The sequence below is a fragment of the Pseudophryne corroboree genome, chromosome 6 (assembly GCF_028390025.1).
Source record: "Pseudophryne corroboree isolate aPseCor3 chromosome 6, aPseCor3.hap2, whole genome shotgun sequence".
Classification (NCBI taxonomy): Eukaryota; Metazoa; Chordata; class Amphibia; order Anura; family Myobatrachidae; genus Pseudophryne; species Pseudophryne corroboree.
The window spans coordinates 727,536,891-727,554,804 of NC_086449.1; the positions used below are offsets into that span (position 1 = coordinate 727,536,891).

A 17,914-nucleotide genomic window follows, 5' to 3' on the forward strand; every position below is an offset into this window, starting at 1 on the left:
AAAAGTGTAACTGTGCAGGGGAAACCATACGTAGTGTAATATGCATTTGTTACAATTATCCCAGATTTCTGAGCTACTGTATGTATCTCTCTAGGGGAATTGGTCTTTGAAAAGATTTAAAATGGACCGTCAAGGCGTGACGCAGGTGCTGTCGCGATTATCTTACATATCCGCCTTGGGCATGATGACGAGAATATCTTCTCAGTTTGAAAAGACAAGGAAAGTCAGTGGTCCACGGTCGCTGCAGCCGTCTCAGTGGGGTATGCTGTGTCCTTCCGATACTCCAGAAGGAGAGGTAAGGAGGCTCATATGAATGATAATAAACATAATTGTCCACAATATGATGTGTAATTCTGTTTTCTCTAACTTTAATAAAAAAGTGTGACAAATGAGCAGCCATTTTGTGGGCTGTACCAGTGTTCATTAGCGCAAGCAGTTACAACATTTATCATGATGAAGCGATATCATCTGTTCCTAATGGACTAATTGCCTACAGTCACACAAGATTAGGGATTTCATGTATCTTGGGTGTTTTCAGAATACTATTATGTTGTTGTTTTTTCCCCACCTACAATCTCTAAGTTGGAATACTTATTTTTACCATAATTTCTCTATCGTCCTAGTGGATGCTGGGGTTCCTGAAAGGACCATGGGGAATAGCGGCTCCGCAGGAGACAGGGCACAAAAAAGTAAAGCTTTAGGATCAGGTGGTGTGCACTGGCTCCTCCCCCTATGACCCTCCTCCAAGCCAGTTAGATTTTTGTGCCCGGCCGAGAAGGGTGCAATCTAGGTGGCTCTCCTAAAGAGCTGCTTAGGAAAGTTTAGCTTAGGTTTTTTATTTTACAGTGAGTCCTGCTGGCAACAGGATCACTGCAACGAGGGACTTAGGGGAGAAGAAGTGAACTCACCTGCGTGCAGGATGGATTGGCTTCTTGGCTACTGGACATCAGCTCCAGAGGGACGATCACAGGTACAGCCTGGATGGTCACCGGAGCCTTGCCGCCGGCCCCCTTGCAGATGCTGAAGTAAGAAGAGGTCCAGAATCGGCGGCAGAAGACTCCTCAGTCTTCTAAAGGTAGCGCACAGCACTGCAGCTGTGCGCCATTTTCCTCTCAGCACACTTCACACGGCAGTCACTGAGGGTGCAGGGCGCTGGGAGGGGGGCGCCCTGGGAGGCAAATGAATACCTATTTTGGCTAAAAATACCTCACATATAGCCTCCGGAGGCTATATGGAGATGTTTAACCCCTGCCAGAATCCGTTAAGAGCGGGAGACGAGGCCGCCGAAAAAGGGGCGGGGCCTATCTCCTCAGCACACAGCGCCATTTTCCCTCACAGAAAGGCTGGAGGGAAGGCTCCCAGGCTCTCCCCTGCACTGCACTACAGAAACAGGGTTAAAACAGAGAGGGGGGGCACTAATTTGGCGATATGCTTATATATATATTAAGATGCTATAAGGGAAAACACTTATATAAGGTTGTCCCTATATAATTATAGCGTTTTTGGTGTGTGCTGGCAAACTCTCCCTCTGTCTCTCCAAAGGGCTAGTGGGTCCTGTCCTCTATCAGAGCATTCCCTGTGTGTGTGCTGTGTGTCGGTACGTGTGTGTCGACAGGTAGGAGGACGATGTTGGTGAGGAGGCGGAGCAATTGCCTGTAATGGTGATGTCACTCTCTAGGGAGTCGACACCGGAATGGATGGCTTATTTAGGAAATTACGTGATAATGTCAACACGCTGCAAGGTCGGTTGACGACATGAGACGGCCGACAAACAATTAGTACGGTCCAGACGTCTCAAAAACACCGTCAAGGGTTTTAAAACGCCCGTTTACTTTAGTCGGTCGACACAGACACAGACAGGGACACTGAATCCAGTGTCGACGGTGAATAAACAAACGTATTCCTTATTAGGGCCACACGTTAAAGGCAATGAAGGAGGTGTTACGTATTTCTGATACTACAAGTACCACAAAAGAGGGTATTATGTGGGATGTGAAAAAACTACCATAGTTTTTCCTGAATCAGAAAAATTAAATAAAGTGTGTGATGATGCGTGGGTTCCCCCCGATAGAAAATTATGGGCGGTATACCCTTTCCCGCCAGAAGTTAGGGCGCGTTGGGAAACACCCCTTAAGGTGGATAAGGCGCTCACACGCTTATCAAAACAAGTGGCGGTACCGTCTATAGATAGGGCCGTCCTCAAGGACCAGCTGACAAGGCTGGAAAATATAATAAAAAGTATATACACGCATACTGGTGTTATACTGCGGCCAGCGATCGCCTCAGCCTGGATGTGCAGAGCTAGGGTGGCTTGGTCGGATTCCCTGACTAAAAATATTGATACCCTTGACAGGGACAGTATTTTATTGACTATAGAGCATTTCTATATATGCGAGATGCACAGAGGGATATTTGCACTCTGGCATCATGAATAAACGCGATGTCCATAACTGCCAGAAGATGTTATGGACACGACAGTGGTCAGGTGATGCAGATTCCAAATGGCACAGTATGGCCGTATAAAGGAAGAGGACTTGTTTGGGGTCGGTCCTTCGGACCTGGTGGTCACGGCAACTGCTGGAAAATCCACCGTTTTTTACCCTAAGTCACATCTCTGCAGAAAAAGACACCGTCTTTTCAGCCTCAGTCCTCTCGTCCCTATAAGATCATATCTGCCCAGGGATAGAGGAAAGGGAAGAAGACTGCAGCAGGCAGCCTATTCCCAGGAACAGAAGCGTTTCACCGCGTCTGACAAGTTCTCAGCATGGCGCTGAGACCGTACAGGACCCCTGGATCCTACAAGTAGTATCCCGGGGGTACAGATGGGAATGTCGAGACGTTTCCCCTTCGCAGGCTCCTGAAGTCTGCTTTACCAAGTCTCCCTCCGACAAGGAGGTAGTATGGGAAAAAATTCACAAGCTGTATTCCCAGCAGGTGACAATTAAATTACCCCTCCTACTACAGAAAAGGGGTATTATTCCACACTATATTGTGGTACTGAAGCCAGAAGGCTAGGTGAGACTTATTCTAAAAAATTTTTTTTGAACACTTACAAAGGTTCAAATTAAGATGAAGTCACTCAGAGCAGTGATAACGAACCAGGAAGAAGGGGACTATATAGTGTCCCGGGACATCAGGGATGCTTACCTCTATGTCCCAAATTTGCCCTTCTCACTAAGGGTACCTCAGGTTCGTGGTGCAGAACTGTCACTATCAGTTTCAGACGCTGCCGTTTGGATTGTCCACGGCACCCCGGGGTCTTTACCAAGGTAATGGCCGAATTGATGATTCTTCTTCGAAGAAAAGGCGTCTAAATTATCCCTTACTTGGACGATCTCCTGATAGGGGCATAGTCCAGGGAACAGTTGGAGGTCGGAGTAGCACTATCTCGGATACTGCTACAATCAGCACGGGTGGATTCTAAATATTCCAAAATCGCAGCTGATCCCGACGACACGTCTGCTGTGCCTAGGGATGATTCTGGACACAGTCCAGAAAAAGGTGTTTCTCCCGGAAGAGAAAGCCAGGGAGTTATCCGAGCAAGTCAGGAACCTCCTAAAAACAGTGCATCATTGCACAAGGGTCCTGGTAAAAATGGTGGCTTCCTACGAAGCAATTCCATTCGGCAGATTTCACGTAAGAACTTTTCAGTGGGATCTGCTGGACAAATGGTCCGGATCGCATCTTCAGATGCATCAGCGGATAACCCAATATCCAAGGACAAGGGTGTCTCTCCTGTGGTGGTTATAGAGTGCTCATCTTCTAGAGGGCCGCAGATTCGGCATTCAGGATTGGATGCTGGTAACCACGGAGCCCAGCCTGAGAGGCTGGGGAGCAGTCACACAAGGGAAAAATTTCCAGGGAGTGTGATCAAGTATGGAGACTTTTCTCCACATAAATATACTGGAGCTAAGGGTAAATTTATAATGCTCTAAGCTTAGCAAGACCTCTGCTTCAAGGTCAGCCGGTATTGATCCAGTGGGAAAAACATCACGGCAGTCGCCCACGTAAACAGACAGGGCGACACAAGAAGCAGGAGGGCAATGCCAGAAACTGCAAGGACTTTTCGCTGGGCGGAAAATCATGTGATAACACTGTCAGCAGTTTTTCATCCCGGGAATGGAAACTGGGAAGCAGACTTCCTCAGCACGACCTCCACCCGGGAGAGTGGAAACTTCATTGAGAAGTTTTTTCCACATGATTGTAAACCGTTGGAAAATACCAAAGGTGGACATGATGGCGTCCCGTCTGAACAAAAAACGGGACAGGTATTGCGCCAGGTCAAGAGACCCTCAGGCAATAGATGTGGACGTTCTGGTAACACCGTGGGTGTACCAGTCGGTGTATGTGTTCCCTCCTCTGCTTCTCATACCTAAGGTGCTGAGAATTATAAGACGTAGAGGAGTAAGAACTATACTCATGGCTCCGGATTGGCCAATGAGGACTTGGTACCCGGAACTTCAAGAGATGCTTACAGAGGTCTTATGGCCTCTGCCGCTAAGAAGGGACTTGCTTCAGCAAGTACCATGTCTGTTCCAAGACTTACCGCAGCTGCGTTTGTCGGCATGGAGATGGAAAGCCGGATCCTAAGGGAAAAAAGGCATTCCGGAAGAGGTCATTCCTACCCTGGTCAAAGCCAGAAAGGAGGTGACCGCACAACATTATCACCACGTGTGGCGAAAATATGTTGCGTGGTGTGAGGCCAGGAAGGCCCCACAAAGAAATTTCAACTCGGTCGTTTCCTGCATTTCCTGCAAACAGGAGTGTCTATGGGCCTCAAATTGGGGTCCATTAAGGTTCAAATTCGGCCCTGTAAATTTTCTTCCAGAAAGAATTGGCTTCAGTTCCTGAAGTCCAGAAGTTTGTCAAGGGAGTATTGCATATACAAAACCCTTTTTTTTGTGCCTCCAGTGGCACTGTGGGATCTCAACGTAGTTCTGGGATTCCTCAAATCACATTGGTTTAAAACCAGTCAAATATGTGGATTTGAAGCATCTCACATAAAAAGTGACCATGCTCTTGGCCCTGGCCTGGACCAGGCGAGTGTCAAATTGGTGGTTTTTTCTCAAAAAAGCCCATATCTGTTTGTCCATTCGGACAGGGCAGAGCTGCGGACTCGTCCCCAGTTCTCTCCCTAAGGTGGTGTCAGTGTTTCACCTGAACCAGCTTATTGTGGTGCCTTGCACCTACTAGGGACTTGGAGGACTCCAAGTTGCTAGAAGTTGTCAGGGCCCTGAAAATATGTTCCAGGACAGCTGGAGTCAGAAAATCTGACTCGCTGTTTATACTGTATGCACCCAACAAGTTGGGTGCGCCTGCTTCTAAGCAGTCGATTGCTCGTTGGATTTGTAACACAATTCAACTTGCACATTCTGAGGCAGGCCTGCCACAGTCTAAATCGGTTAAGGCCCATTCCACAAGGAAGGTGGGCTCATCTTGGGCGGCTGCCCGAGAGGTCTCGGCATTACAACTCTGCCGAGCAGCTACGTGGTCAGGGGAGAACACGTTTGTAAATTTCTACAAATTTGATATCCTGGCAAAAGAGGACCTGGAGTTCTCTCATTCGGTGCTGCAGAGTCATCCGCACTCTCCCGCCCGTTTGGGAGCTTTGGTATAATCCCCATGGTCCTTTCAGGAACCCCAGCATCCACTAGGACGATAGAGAAAATAAGAATTTACTTACCGATAATTCTATTTCTCGGAGTCCGTAGTGGATGCTGGGCGCCCATCCCAAGTGCGGATTATCTGCAATACTTGTACATAGTTACAAAAATCGGGTTATTATTGTTGTGAGCCATCTTTTCAGAGGCTCCGCTGTTATCATACTGTTAACTGGGTTTAGATCACAAGTTGTACGGTGTGATTGGTGTGGCTGGTATGAGTCTTACCCGGGATTCAAAATTCCTCCCTTATTGTGTACGCTCGTCCGGGCACAGTACCTAACTGGCTTGGAGGAGGGTCATAGGGGGAGGAGCCAGTGCACACCACCTGATCCTAAAGCTTTACTTTTTTGTGCCCTGTCTCCTGCGGAGCCGCTATTCCCCATGGTCCTTTCAGGAACCCCAGCATCCACTACGGACTCCGAGAAATAGAATTATCGGTAAGTAAATTCTTATTTTTGGTCTGCTGAGGCACTCAAATTGCAGTGTGTGTATATATTCCACACAGAGGCGCATCTAGAGAGGAGGAGGCCTGTGTGCAGATTCTCCTCTCTAGCCGCAGCGCTGTAACTCTGGTCCCAGAGTCTATTGCACATGTCACGGCAGCCATTTTCCCAGTAATTTCCTTACTGTGCATGCATAAAAAGCTGGGAAAATGGCTGCCACACCATTTTTTCTGGTGATTTTTGCAGTTCTGTTGCTGACGCGGAAGTCCGGAGGGTAAGTATTGAAAAAATGGAGGCAGTGTGTGAGTTGTGGGCCCCCCTGTACACTGCACTCACTGTACTTATTCTAAATATGCTAGTGATTCCACAGTAGCCTTAATTAGGGCCTAAGTAGAAGTATGGGGTGGTTTTTATGCTATGATTCTGACTTGATTCATGTTTGTAAACAAAGCAAAAAAAAAAGCAAGTAACTTTGTATCTGGAACAAACGTTGCCATGTGAGAGGAGCAAATACATTTATATTTCTCTGACGTCCTAGTGGATGCTGGGGACTCCGTCAGGACCATGGGGAATAGCGGCTCCGCAGGAGACAGGGCACAAAATTTAAAAGTTTGACCACTAGGTGGTGTGTACTGGCTCCTCCCCCTATGACCCTCCTCCAAGCCTCAGTTAGGTTTTTGTGCCCGTCCGAGCAGGGTGCAATCTAGGTGGCTCTCATAAAGAGCTGCTTAGAGTAAAAGTTTTGATAGTTTTATTATTTTCAGTGAGTCCTGCTGGCAACAGGCTCACTGCAACGAGGGACCTAGGGGAGAAGAAGTGAACTCACCTGCGTGCAGGATGGATTTGCTTCTTAGGCTACTGGACACTAGCTCCAGAGGGACGATCACAGGTACAGCCTGGATGGGTCACCGGAGCCGCGCCGCCGACCCCCTTGCAGATGCCGAAGTAAGAAGAGGTCCAGAAACCGGCGGCTGAAGGCTTTTCAGTCTTCATGAGGTAGCGCACAGCACTGCAGCTGTGCGCCATTGCGCTCAGGCACACTTCACACCGGCGGTCACTGAGGGTGCAGGGCGCTGGGGGGGGCGCCCTGGGCAGCAATGTTAATACCTTTCTGGCTAAAAAGAATACATCACATATAGTCCATGAGGCTATATGGATGTATTTCACCCCTGCCAGGTCTCAGAAAAACCGGGAGAAGAGCCCGCCGGAATAGGGGGCGGGGCCTATCTCCTCAGCACACAGCGCCATTTTCCTACACCGCTCCGCTGCTAGGAAGGCTCCCAGGCTCTCCCCTGCACTGCACTACAGAAACAGGGTAAAAAACAGAGAGGGGGGGCATTTTTTGGCGATATTATATATATATTTAAGCAGCTATAAGGAAACAACACTTATATAAGGTTGTTCCTATATAATTATAGCGCTTTGGTGTGTGCTGGCAAACTCTCCCTCTGTCTCCCCAAAGGGCTAGTGGGGTCCTGTCTTCTATCAGAGCATTCCCTGTGTGTCTGCTGTGTGTCGGTACGTGTGTGTCGACATGTATGAGGACGATGTTGGTGTGGAGGCGGAGCAATTGCCGGTAATGGTGATGTCACCCCCTAGGGAGTCGACACCGGAATGGATGGCTTTGTTTATGGAATTACGTGATAATGTCAGCACGCTGCAAAAGTCGGTTGACGACATGAGACGACCGGCAAACCAGTTAGTACCTGTACAGGCGTCTCAAACACCGTCAGGGGCTGTAAAACGCCCTTTGCCTCAGTCGGTCGACACAGACCCAGACACGGACACCGAATCTAGTGTCGACGGTGAAGAAACGAACGTATTTTCCAGTAGGGCCACACGTTATATGATCACGGCAATGAAGGAGGCTTTGCATATCTCTGATACTGCAAGTACCACAAAAAGGGGTATTATGTGGGGTGTGAAAAAACTACCTGTAGTTTTTCCTGAATCAGAGGAATTGAATGACGTGTGTGATGAAACGTGGGTTACCCCTGATAAAAAACTGCTAATTTCAAAAAAGTTATTGGCGTTATACCCTTTCCCGCCAGAGGTTAGGGCGCGCTGGGAAACACCCCCTAGGGTGGACAAGGCGCTCACACGTTTATCCAAACAAGTGGCGTTACCGTCTCCTGATACGGCCGCCCTCAAGGATCCAGCTGATAGGAGGCTGGAAAATACTCTAAAAAGTATATACACACATACTGGTGTTCTACTGCGACCAGCAATCGCCTCAGCCTGGATGTGCAGTGCTGGGGTGGCTTGGTCGGATTCCCTGACTGAAAATATTGATACCCTGGATAGGGACAGTATTTTATTGACTATAGAGCAATTAAAGGATGCATTCCTTTATATGCGAGATGCACAGAGGGATATCTGCACTCTGGCATCAAGAGTAAGTGCGATGTCCATATCTGCCAGGAGAAGTCTATGGACACGACAGTGGTCAGGCGATGCGGATTCCAAACGGCATATGGAAGTATTGCCGTATAAAGGGGAGGAATTATTTGGGGTCGGTCTATCGGATTTGGTAGCCACGGCAACAGCCGGGAAGTCCACCTTTTTACCTCAAGTCCCCTCCCAGCAGAAAAAGACGCAGTCTTTTCAGCCGCAGTCCTTTCGTTCCTATAAGAACAAGCGAGCAAAAGGACATTCATATTTGCCCCGAGGCAAAGGAAAGGGTAAGAGACTGCAGCAAGCAGCCCCTTCCCAGGAGCAGAAGTCCTCCCCGGCTTCTGCAAAGGCCTCAGCATGACGCTGGGACCTTACAAGCGGACTCAGGGGTGGTGGGGGGTCGCCTCAAGAATTTCAGCGCACAGTGGGCTCACTCGCAGGTGGACCCCTGGATCCTGCAGGTAGTATCTCAGGGTTACAGGTTGGAATTCGAGAAGTCTCCCCCTCGCCGGTTCCTAAAATCTGCTTTGCCAACGTCTCCCTCAGACAGGGCGACGGTATTGGAAGCCATTCACAAGCTGTATTCTCAGCAGGTGATAATCAAGGTACCCCTTCTACAACAGGGAAAGGGGTATTACTCCACGCTATTTGTGGTACCGAAGCCGGACGGCTCGGTAAGACCTATCCTAAATCTGAAATCTCTGAACCTGTACATACAAAAATTCAAGTTCAAGATGGAGTCACTCAGAGCAGTGATAGCGAATCTGGAAGAAGGGGATTTTATGGTGTCCTTGGACATCAAGGATGCTTACCTTCATGTCCCAATTTGCCCTTCACACCAAGGGTACCTCAGGTTCGTGGTACAAAACTGTCATTATCAGTTTCAGACGCTGCCGTTTGGATTGTCCACGGCACCCAGGGTCTTTACCAAGGTAATGGCCGAAATGATGATCCTTCTTCGAAGAGAAGGCGTATTAATTATCCCTTACTTGGACGATCTCCTGATAAGGGCAAGTTCCAGAGAACAGCTGGAGGTCGGAGTAGCACTAACTCAAGTAGTGCTCCAACAGCACGGGTGGATTCTGAATTTTCCAAAATCCCAACTGATCCCGACGACACGTCTGCTGTTCCTAGGGATGATTCTGGACACTGTTCAGAAAAAGGTATTTCTTCCGGAGGAGAAAGCCAGGGAGTTATCCGAACTCGTCAGGAACCTCCTAAAACCAGGGACAGTGTCTGTGCATCAATGCACAAGAGTCCTGGGAAAAATGGGGGTCTCTCTGCTATGGTGGTTGCAGAGTGCTCATCTGTTAGAGGGCCGCAGATTCGGCATACAGAACTGGGTCCTAGTGACCACGGATGCCAGCCTGAGAGGCTGGGGAGCGGTCACACAAGGAAGAAACTTCCAGGGCGTGTGGTCAAGCCTGGAAACGTCTCTTCACATAAATATACTGGAACTAAGAGCAGTCTACAATGCTCTAAGCCTGGCAAAACCTCTGCTTCAGGGTCAGCCGGTGTTGATCCAGTCGGACAACATCACGGCAGTCGCCCACGTAAACAGACAGGGCGGCACAAGAAGCAGGAGGGCAATGGCAGAAGCTGCAAGGATTCTTCGCTGGGCGGAAAATCATGTGATAGCACTGTCAGCAGTGTTCATCCCGGGAGTGGACAACTGGGAAGCAGACTTCCTCAGCAGACACGATCTTCACCCGGGAGAGTGGGGACTTCATCCAGAAGTCTTCCACATGATTGTAGTCCATTGGGAAAGACCAATGGTGGACATGATGGCGTCCCGCCTCAACAAAAAACTGGACAGGTATTGCGCCAGGTCAAGAGACCCTCAGGCAATAGCTGTGGACACTCTGGTAACACCATGGGTGTACCAGTCAGTGTATGTGTTCCCTCCTCTGCCTCTCATACCCAAGGTACTGAGAATTATACGGCAAAGGGGAGTAAGAACGATACTAGTGGCTCCGGACTGGCCAAGAAGGACTTGGTACCCGGAACTTCAGGAGATGCTCACGGAAGATCCGTGGCCTCTACCTCTAAGAAGGGATCTGCTTCAGCAGGGACCGTGTCTATTCCAAGACTTACCGCGGCTGCGTTTGACGGCATGGCGGTTGAACGCCGGATCCTAAGGGAAAAAGGCATTCCGGAAGAGGTCATCCCTACCCTGGTCAAAGCCAGGAAGGAGGTGACTGCACAACATTATCACCGCATTTGGAGAAAATATGTTGCATGGTGTGAGGCCAGGAAGGCCCCGACAGAGGAATTTCAACTGGGTCGATTCCTACATTTCCTGCAAACAGGATTATCTATGGGCCTCAAATTAGGGTCCATTAAGGTTCAAATTTCGGCCCTGTCGATTTTCTTCCAGAAAGAATTGGCTTCAGTTCCTGAAGTCCAGACTTTTGTAAAAGGAGTACTACATATACAACCCCCGGTTGTGCCCCCAGTGGCACCGTGGGATCTCAATGTAGTTTTGGATTTTCTCAAATCCCATTGGTTTGAGCCACTCAAATCGGTAGATTTGAAATATCTTACATGGAAAGTAATCATGCTACTGGCCCTGGCTTCAGCCAGGAGAGTGTCGGAATTGGCGGCTTTATCGTATAAAAGCCCATATCTGATTTTCCATTCGGACAGGGCAGAATTGCGGACGCGTCCTCATTTTCTGCCTAAGGTGGTATCAGCGTTTCACCTGAACCAGCCTATTGTGGTGCCTGCGGTTACTAGCGATTTGGAGGATTCCAAGTTGCTGGACGTTGTCAGAGCATTGAAAATATATATTTCAAGGACGGCTGGAGTCAGAAAATCTGACTCGCTGTTTATACTGTATGCACCCAACAAGCTGGGTGCTCCTGCTTCTAAGCAGACGATTGCTCGTTGGATTTGTAGCACAATTCAACTGGCACATTCTGTGGCAGGCCTGCCACAGCCAAAATCTGTCAATGCCCACTCCACAAGGAAGGTGGGCTCATCTTGGGCGGCTGCCCGAGGGGTCTCGGCATTACAACTCTGCCGAGCAGCTACGTGGTCAGGGGAGAACACGTTTGTAAAATTCTACAAATTTGATACCCTGGCTAAGGAGGACCTGGAGTTCTCTCATTCGGTGCTGCAGAGTCATCCGCACTCTCCCGCCCGTTTGGGAGCTTTGGTATAATCCCCATGGTCCTGACGGAGTCCCCAGCATCCACTAGGACGTCAGAGAAAATAAGAATTTACTCACCGGTAATTCTATTTCTCGTAGTCCGTAGTGGATGCTGGGCGCCCATCCCAAGTGCGGATTGTCTGCAATACTTGTACATAGTTATTGTTACAAAAAAATCGGGTTGTTTATTGTTGTGAGCCATCTTTTCAGAGGCTCCTACGTTATCATACTGTTAACTGGGTTCAGATCACAAGTTGTACGGTGTGATTGGTGTGGCTGGTATGAGTCTTACCCGGGATTCAAAATCCTTCCTTATTGTGTACGCTCGTCCGGGCACAGTATCCTAACTGAGGCTTGGAGGAGGGTCATAGGGGGAGGAGCCAGTACACACCACCTAGTGGTCAAACTTTTAAATTTTGTGCCCTGTCTCCTGCGGAGCCGCTATTCCCCATGGTCCTGACGGAGTCCCCAGCATCCACTACGGACTACGAGAAATAGAATTACCGGTGAGTAAATTCTTATTTTTTGCAGGGTAAATACTGCCGGATCCTGCATATAGTCTACAAATGTTACTCAACTTTATTATTACACTGCAATTTCAGTTTGAACACACCACACCCAAATCTAAATGGGTTCCAGACAGTGGATTGACAGTCTAGTTAGACCTTCAATATGTTGACACCATCTGGTCAACATGCAAAAGATTGACATGGTAATTGTCGACATACAAAAGGTTTTTTGTTTTTTTTATCTACGTGAACTACGATTGGGAATAGTAACCTTATTTGAAGCGTAGCGAGTGCACGGGACACTAATTGTGGTCACATATGATGAAACTTACAAAATGACACACCAAAACGTTAAAAAAATTAGTATCCACTTTTTCTGTGTCGACCTTTTGAATCTGTCGACCTTAGACAGACTAAACCTATTAATCCACACCCAATCTAAATCTCTGTGCACATGGTACATCTGTCCCACCTCCAGTTCAACAGTCAACATGGCTTTGCCCAGTTGCTTGCTCTTTTACTTTACTTACAAACATATATAAGGCTTCAGGAGAAAATGTGCATGGAAATGTGCTTCATGGTGATTATCAGAAAATAGATTTTAGTATTATTTTATGAACTGTCCTTTAATATGTATATACTGGTAGATGCTCAATCAGCTTAATGATATCATTCAGGTGCTCGAAAGGGAGGGGTATTTTTAAGCAAGAAAAAAGGAGAGACATTGTTTCCCCCAGCACCCTGAATGATAACAGTAACCAGATTCAGAATTCAGAGATCTTGGTTACACATATTTGCGCAAATGTGTGAATAAGCCCCAAAGCTGCATCAAGGCGTCTCTGTATATTTGGGGTCCTAGCGCTATATCTAGGTGCAGGGTGTGGCACCCCAAAACACCAGCATAAGCCAGAAAGCCCAGGGCAGCATACCAGTGAAAAAACTATAGTGTTAATAAATTAGTATTTCTCTAACGTCCTAGAGGATGCTGGGGACTCCTTAAGGATCATTGGGAATAGACGGGCTCCGCAGGAGATAGGGCACTTTAAGAAAGACTTTGGATTCTGGGTGTGCACTGGCTCCTCCCTCTATGCCCCTCCTCCAGACCTCAGTTTTAGACTGTGCCCAGAGGAGAATGGGTGCACTGCAGGGAGCTCTCCTGAGTTTCCTGCTTAGAAAGCATTTTTGTTTGGATTTTTTTCTCTTTTTCAGGGAGCACTGCTGGCAACAGGCTCCCTGCATCGAGGGACTGAGGAGAGAGGAGCAGACCTACTTAAATGATAGGCTCTGCTTCCTCGGCTACTGGACACCATTAGCTCCAGAGGGAGTGAACACAAGTTCGTCCTGGGCGTTCACCCCCAGAGCCGCGCCGCCGTTCTCCTCACAGAGCCAGAAGAAACGAAGCCAGAAGACGTCTAAGGCGGCAGAAGCCTTCGGTGCTTCACAGAGGTAACGCACAGCACAGCAGCTGTGCGTCATTGCTCCCATACACCTCACACACTCCGGTCACTGTACGGGTGCAGGGCGCAGGGGGGGGCGCCCTGGGCAGCAATAAAAACACCTCTCCTATGGCAAAAGTCTATATACATGTACAGGTGGGCACTGTACATGTATATAAAAGAGCCCCCGCCATTTTTTAGTAAGTTTGAGCGGGACAGAAGCCCGCCGCCGAGGGGGCGGGGCTTCTCCCTCAGCACTCACCAGCGCCATTTTCTCTCCACAGCACCGCTGAGAGGAAGCTCCCCGGACTCTCCCCTGCTTGGCACACGGTGTAAGGGGGTTTTAAAGTAGAGGGGGGGCACATTATTGGCGTTTACACATTAAGCAGCGCTACTGGGTAAACATTTTGTGTGTTTCTCCTGGGTCATATAGCGCTGGGGTGTGTTCTGGCATACACTCTCTCTGTCTCTCCAAGGGGCCTCAGGGGGAACCTGTCTTCAGAAAAGAGATTCCCTGTGTGTGTGAAGTGTGTCGGTATGTGTGTGTCGACATGTTTGACGAGGAGGGGGAGTGCATGATTGTCAGGTCGCCGTCGGCAATGCCGACACCGGACTGGGTGTATATGTGGAATGTCTTGAATGCAAATGTAAATTTACTGCATAAATGGTTAGACAAGGCTGAAGCTAGGGATCAGTCAGGTGGTCAGACCATGCCTGTCCTTGTGGCACCAGGACCGTCGGGGTCTCAAAAACGCACCATATCCCAGATCACTGACACAGATACCGACACAGATACTTACTCTAGTGTCGACTATGAGGATGCAAAATTGCAACCAAAGGTGGCAAAAGGCATTCGTTACATGATTATGGCCATTAAAGAGGTTTTGCATATCACTGAGGAACCCCCTGTCCCTGACACGAGGGTACACATGTATAAAGGGAAAAAGCCTGAGGTCACTTTTCCGTCCTCATTTGAGCTAAGTGACTTGTGCGAAAAGGCTTGGGAATCTCCAGATAGGAGACTACAAGTTCCCAAAAGGATTCTTATGGCGTATCCCTTTCCACAAAAGGACAGGATACGATGGGAATCTTCGCCTAAGGTAGACAAGGCGCTGACACGCTTATCCAAGAAGGTGGCACTGCCTTCTCAGGATACGGCTTCCCTCAAGGATCCTGCTGATCGTAAGCAGGAGGTTACCATGAAGCACATTTACACACATTCCGGTACTATCGTTAGACCGGCTATGGCATCGGCCTGGGTTTGTAGTGCTGTCGCAGCATGGACAGATTCCTTATCTACGGAACTTGACACCCTAGATAAGGATACCATTCTAATGACCCTAGAGCATATCAAAGATGCTGCTTTATATATGAGGGATGCTCAAAGAGACATTTGTTTACTAAGCTCCAGAATAAATGCTATGTCTATTTCTGCTAGGCGACTCTTGTGGACCTGACAGTGGATGGGGGATGCCGACTCAAAGCGGCATATGGAGTCGTTGCCTTACAAGGGGGAGGAGTTGTTTGGAGAAGGCCTCTCGGACCTTGTCTCTACTGCTACGGCCGGTAAATCGAATTTCTTACCTTATGTCCCCCCGCAGCATACTAAAACGTCACCTCATTAATAAATGCAGTCCTTTCGTTCCAATAAAAGCAAGAAGGTACGGGGATCGTCCTTCCTTGCCAGAGGAAAAGGCAAGGGAAAAAAGCTGCATGCAGCTAGTTCCCAGGAGCAGAAGTCCTCCCCTACATCTGCAAAGTTCACCGCATGACGCTGGGGCTTCCCGGGGGGAGTCAGCTCGCTTTTTCAGCCAGGTCTGGGTTCACTCACAGGTGGATCCCTGGGCTATAGAGATTGTTTCTCAGGGATACAGGCTGGAATTCAAAGACGTGCCTCCTCGCCGGTTTTTCAAATTGGCTCTGCCAGCTTCCCCGTCAGAGAGGGAGTTAGTGTTGTCTGCAATTCAAAAATTGTATCTTCAACAGGTGATAGTCAAAGTTCCTCTTCTCCAGCAAGGAAAGGGGTATTACTCAACCCTGTTTGTGGTCCCGAAACCGGACGGTTCGGTCAGGCCCATTTTGAATCTAAAATCCCTGAACTTGTACTTGAAAAAGTTCAAGTTCAAGATGGAATCGCTCAGAGCGGTCATTGGATGGTGTCCCTGACCATAAAGGATGCATACCTTCATGTTCCGATTTTCCCTTCTCACCAGGCGTTCCTGAGATTTGCAGTACTGGACTGTCATTACCAATTTCAGACGTTGCCGTTTGGGCTTTCCACAGCCCCGAAAATTTTCACCAAGGTAATGGCGGAAATGATGGTGCTCCTGCGCAAGCAGGGGGTCACAATTATCCCATACTTGGATGATCTCCTCATAAAGGCGAGATCTCGGGAGAAGTTGCTGGACAGCGTGTCGCTGTCGGTGAGAATGTTGCAAAGGCACGGCTGGATTCTCAATATACCGAAGTCCCAGCTAGTCCCTACAACGCGTCTGACCTTTCTGGGCTTGATTCTAGACACAGACCAGAAAAAGGTTTTTCTTCCGATGGAAAAGGCTCGAGCTCATGGCCCTGGTCAGGAACCTATTAAAGCTAAAAAAGGTTTCAGTGCATCACTGCACGCGTGTCCTGGGGAAGATGGTGGCATCGTACGAGGCCATCCCCTTCGGAAGGTTCCATGCGAGGACCTTTCAATGGGATCTACTGGACAAATGGTCCGGGTCCCATTTACAAATGCATCAAAGGATCACCCTGTCTTCCAGAGCCAGAGTATCTCTCCTGTGGTGGCTGCACAGTGCTCACCTCCTAGAAGGCCGCAGGTTTGGAATTCAGGACTGGATCCTGGTGACCACGGACGCAAGCCTCCGAGGTTGGGGAGCAGTCACACTGGGAAGAAATTTCCAAGGTCTCTGGTCAAATCTAGAGACTTGTCTCCACATCAACGTCCTGGAGTTGAGGGCCATATACAACGCCCTACGCCAAGCGGAGGCATTGCTTCGGAACAAACCGGTTCTGATTCAGTCGGACAATGTCACAGCAGTGGCTCATGTAAACCGCCAAGGCGGCACAAGGAGCAGAGTGGCCATGGCAGAAACTACCAGGATTCTTCGCTGGGCGGAAGGCCATGTAAGCGCCCTAGCAGCAGTATTCATCCCGGGGGTGGACAACTGGGAAGCGGACTTTCTCAGCAGACGCGACCTGCATCCGGGAGAGTGGGGACTTCATCCAGAAGTCTTCGCACAGATCGTGGGTCGGTGGGGACTGCCTCAGATAGACATGATGGCGTCCCGTCTCAACAAAAAGCTAAAGCGGTATTGCGCCAGGTCAAGAGACCCTCAGGCGGTAGCGGTGGACGCTCTAGTGACACCTTGGGTGTTCAGGTCGGTCTATGTGTTCCCTCCTCTACCTGTCATACCCAAAGTGTTGAGAATAATAAGACTAAGCAGAGTCAGAACAATCCTCATTGTTCCAGATTGGCCACGAAGGACTTGGTATCCGGATCTGCAAGAGTTGCTCACAGAAGATCCGTGGCCTCTTCCTCTAAGACAGGACCTGCTGCAGTTGGGGCCCTGTCTGTTCCAAGACTTACCGCGGCTGCGTTTGACGGCATGGCGGTTGAACGCCGGATCCTCGCGGAAAAAGGTTTTCCGGAGGAGGTCATTCCTACGCTAATAAAGGCTAGGAAGGACGTGACATTGAAACATTATCACCGTATATGGCGAAAATATGTTTCTTGGTGTGAGGCCAGGGCTGCTCCTACGGAGGAGTTCCATTTGGGTCGTCTGCTTCACTTCCTGCAAACAGGAGTGGATTTGGGCCTAAAATTAGGGTCCATAAAGGTCCAAATTTCGTCCTTGTCCAATTTCTTTCAAAAAGAATTGGCTTCTCTTCCTGAAGTACAGACAATCGTGAAGGGGGTGCTGCATATTCAGCCTCCTTTTGTACCTCCGGTGGCGCCGTGGGATCTTAATGTGGTATTAAGTTTCCTCAGGTCACCTTGGTTTGAGCCACTCAAAACAGTGGAGTTGAAATATCTCACTTGGAAAGTGGTCATGTTGTTGGCCTTGGCTTCGGCATAGCGTGTTTCGGAATTGGCAGCTTTATCACATAAAAGCCCCTACCTGGTTTTTCACGTGGATAAGGCAGAGTTGAGGACGCGTCCTCAGTTTCTGCCAAAAGTGGGCTCATCTTTTCATATGAACCAACCTATTGTCGTGCCTGTGGCTACACGGGACTTGGAGGATTCTGAGTCCCTGGATGTGGTCAGGGCTTTGAAGATTTATGTGACCAGAACAGCTAGGATCAGGAAGACTGAAGC

At 48.9% G+C, this 17,914-nt stretch overlaps 1 protein-coding gene across 1 annotated transcript in view; it reads left to right on the forward strand.

Annotated features, from left to right (window-relative positions):
* Positions 1 to 17,914, forward strand: part of POLR3B (RNA polymerase III subunit B) — a 345,554-nt gene that overhangs the window by 138,401 nt on the left and 189,239 nt on the right. Inside the window, exon 14 of the mRNA XM_063928431.1 lies at positions 95 to 295. Within this exon, the coding sequence (XP_063784501.1) occupies positions 95 to 295 (201 nt within the window). The remainder of the gene's footprint in view (positions 1 to 94; positions 296 to 17,914) is intronic.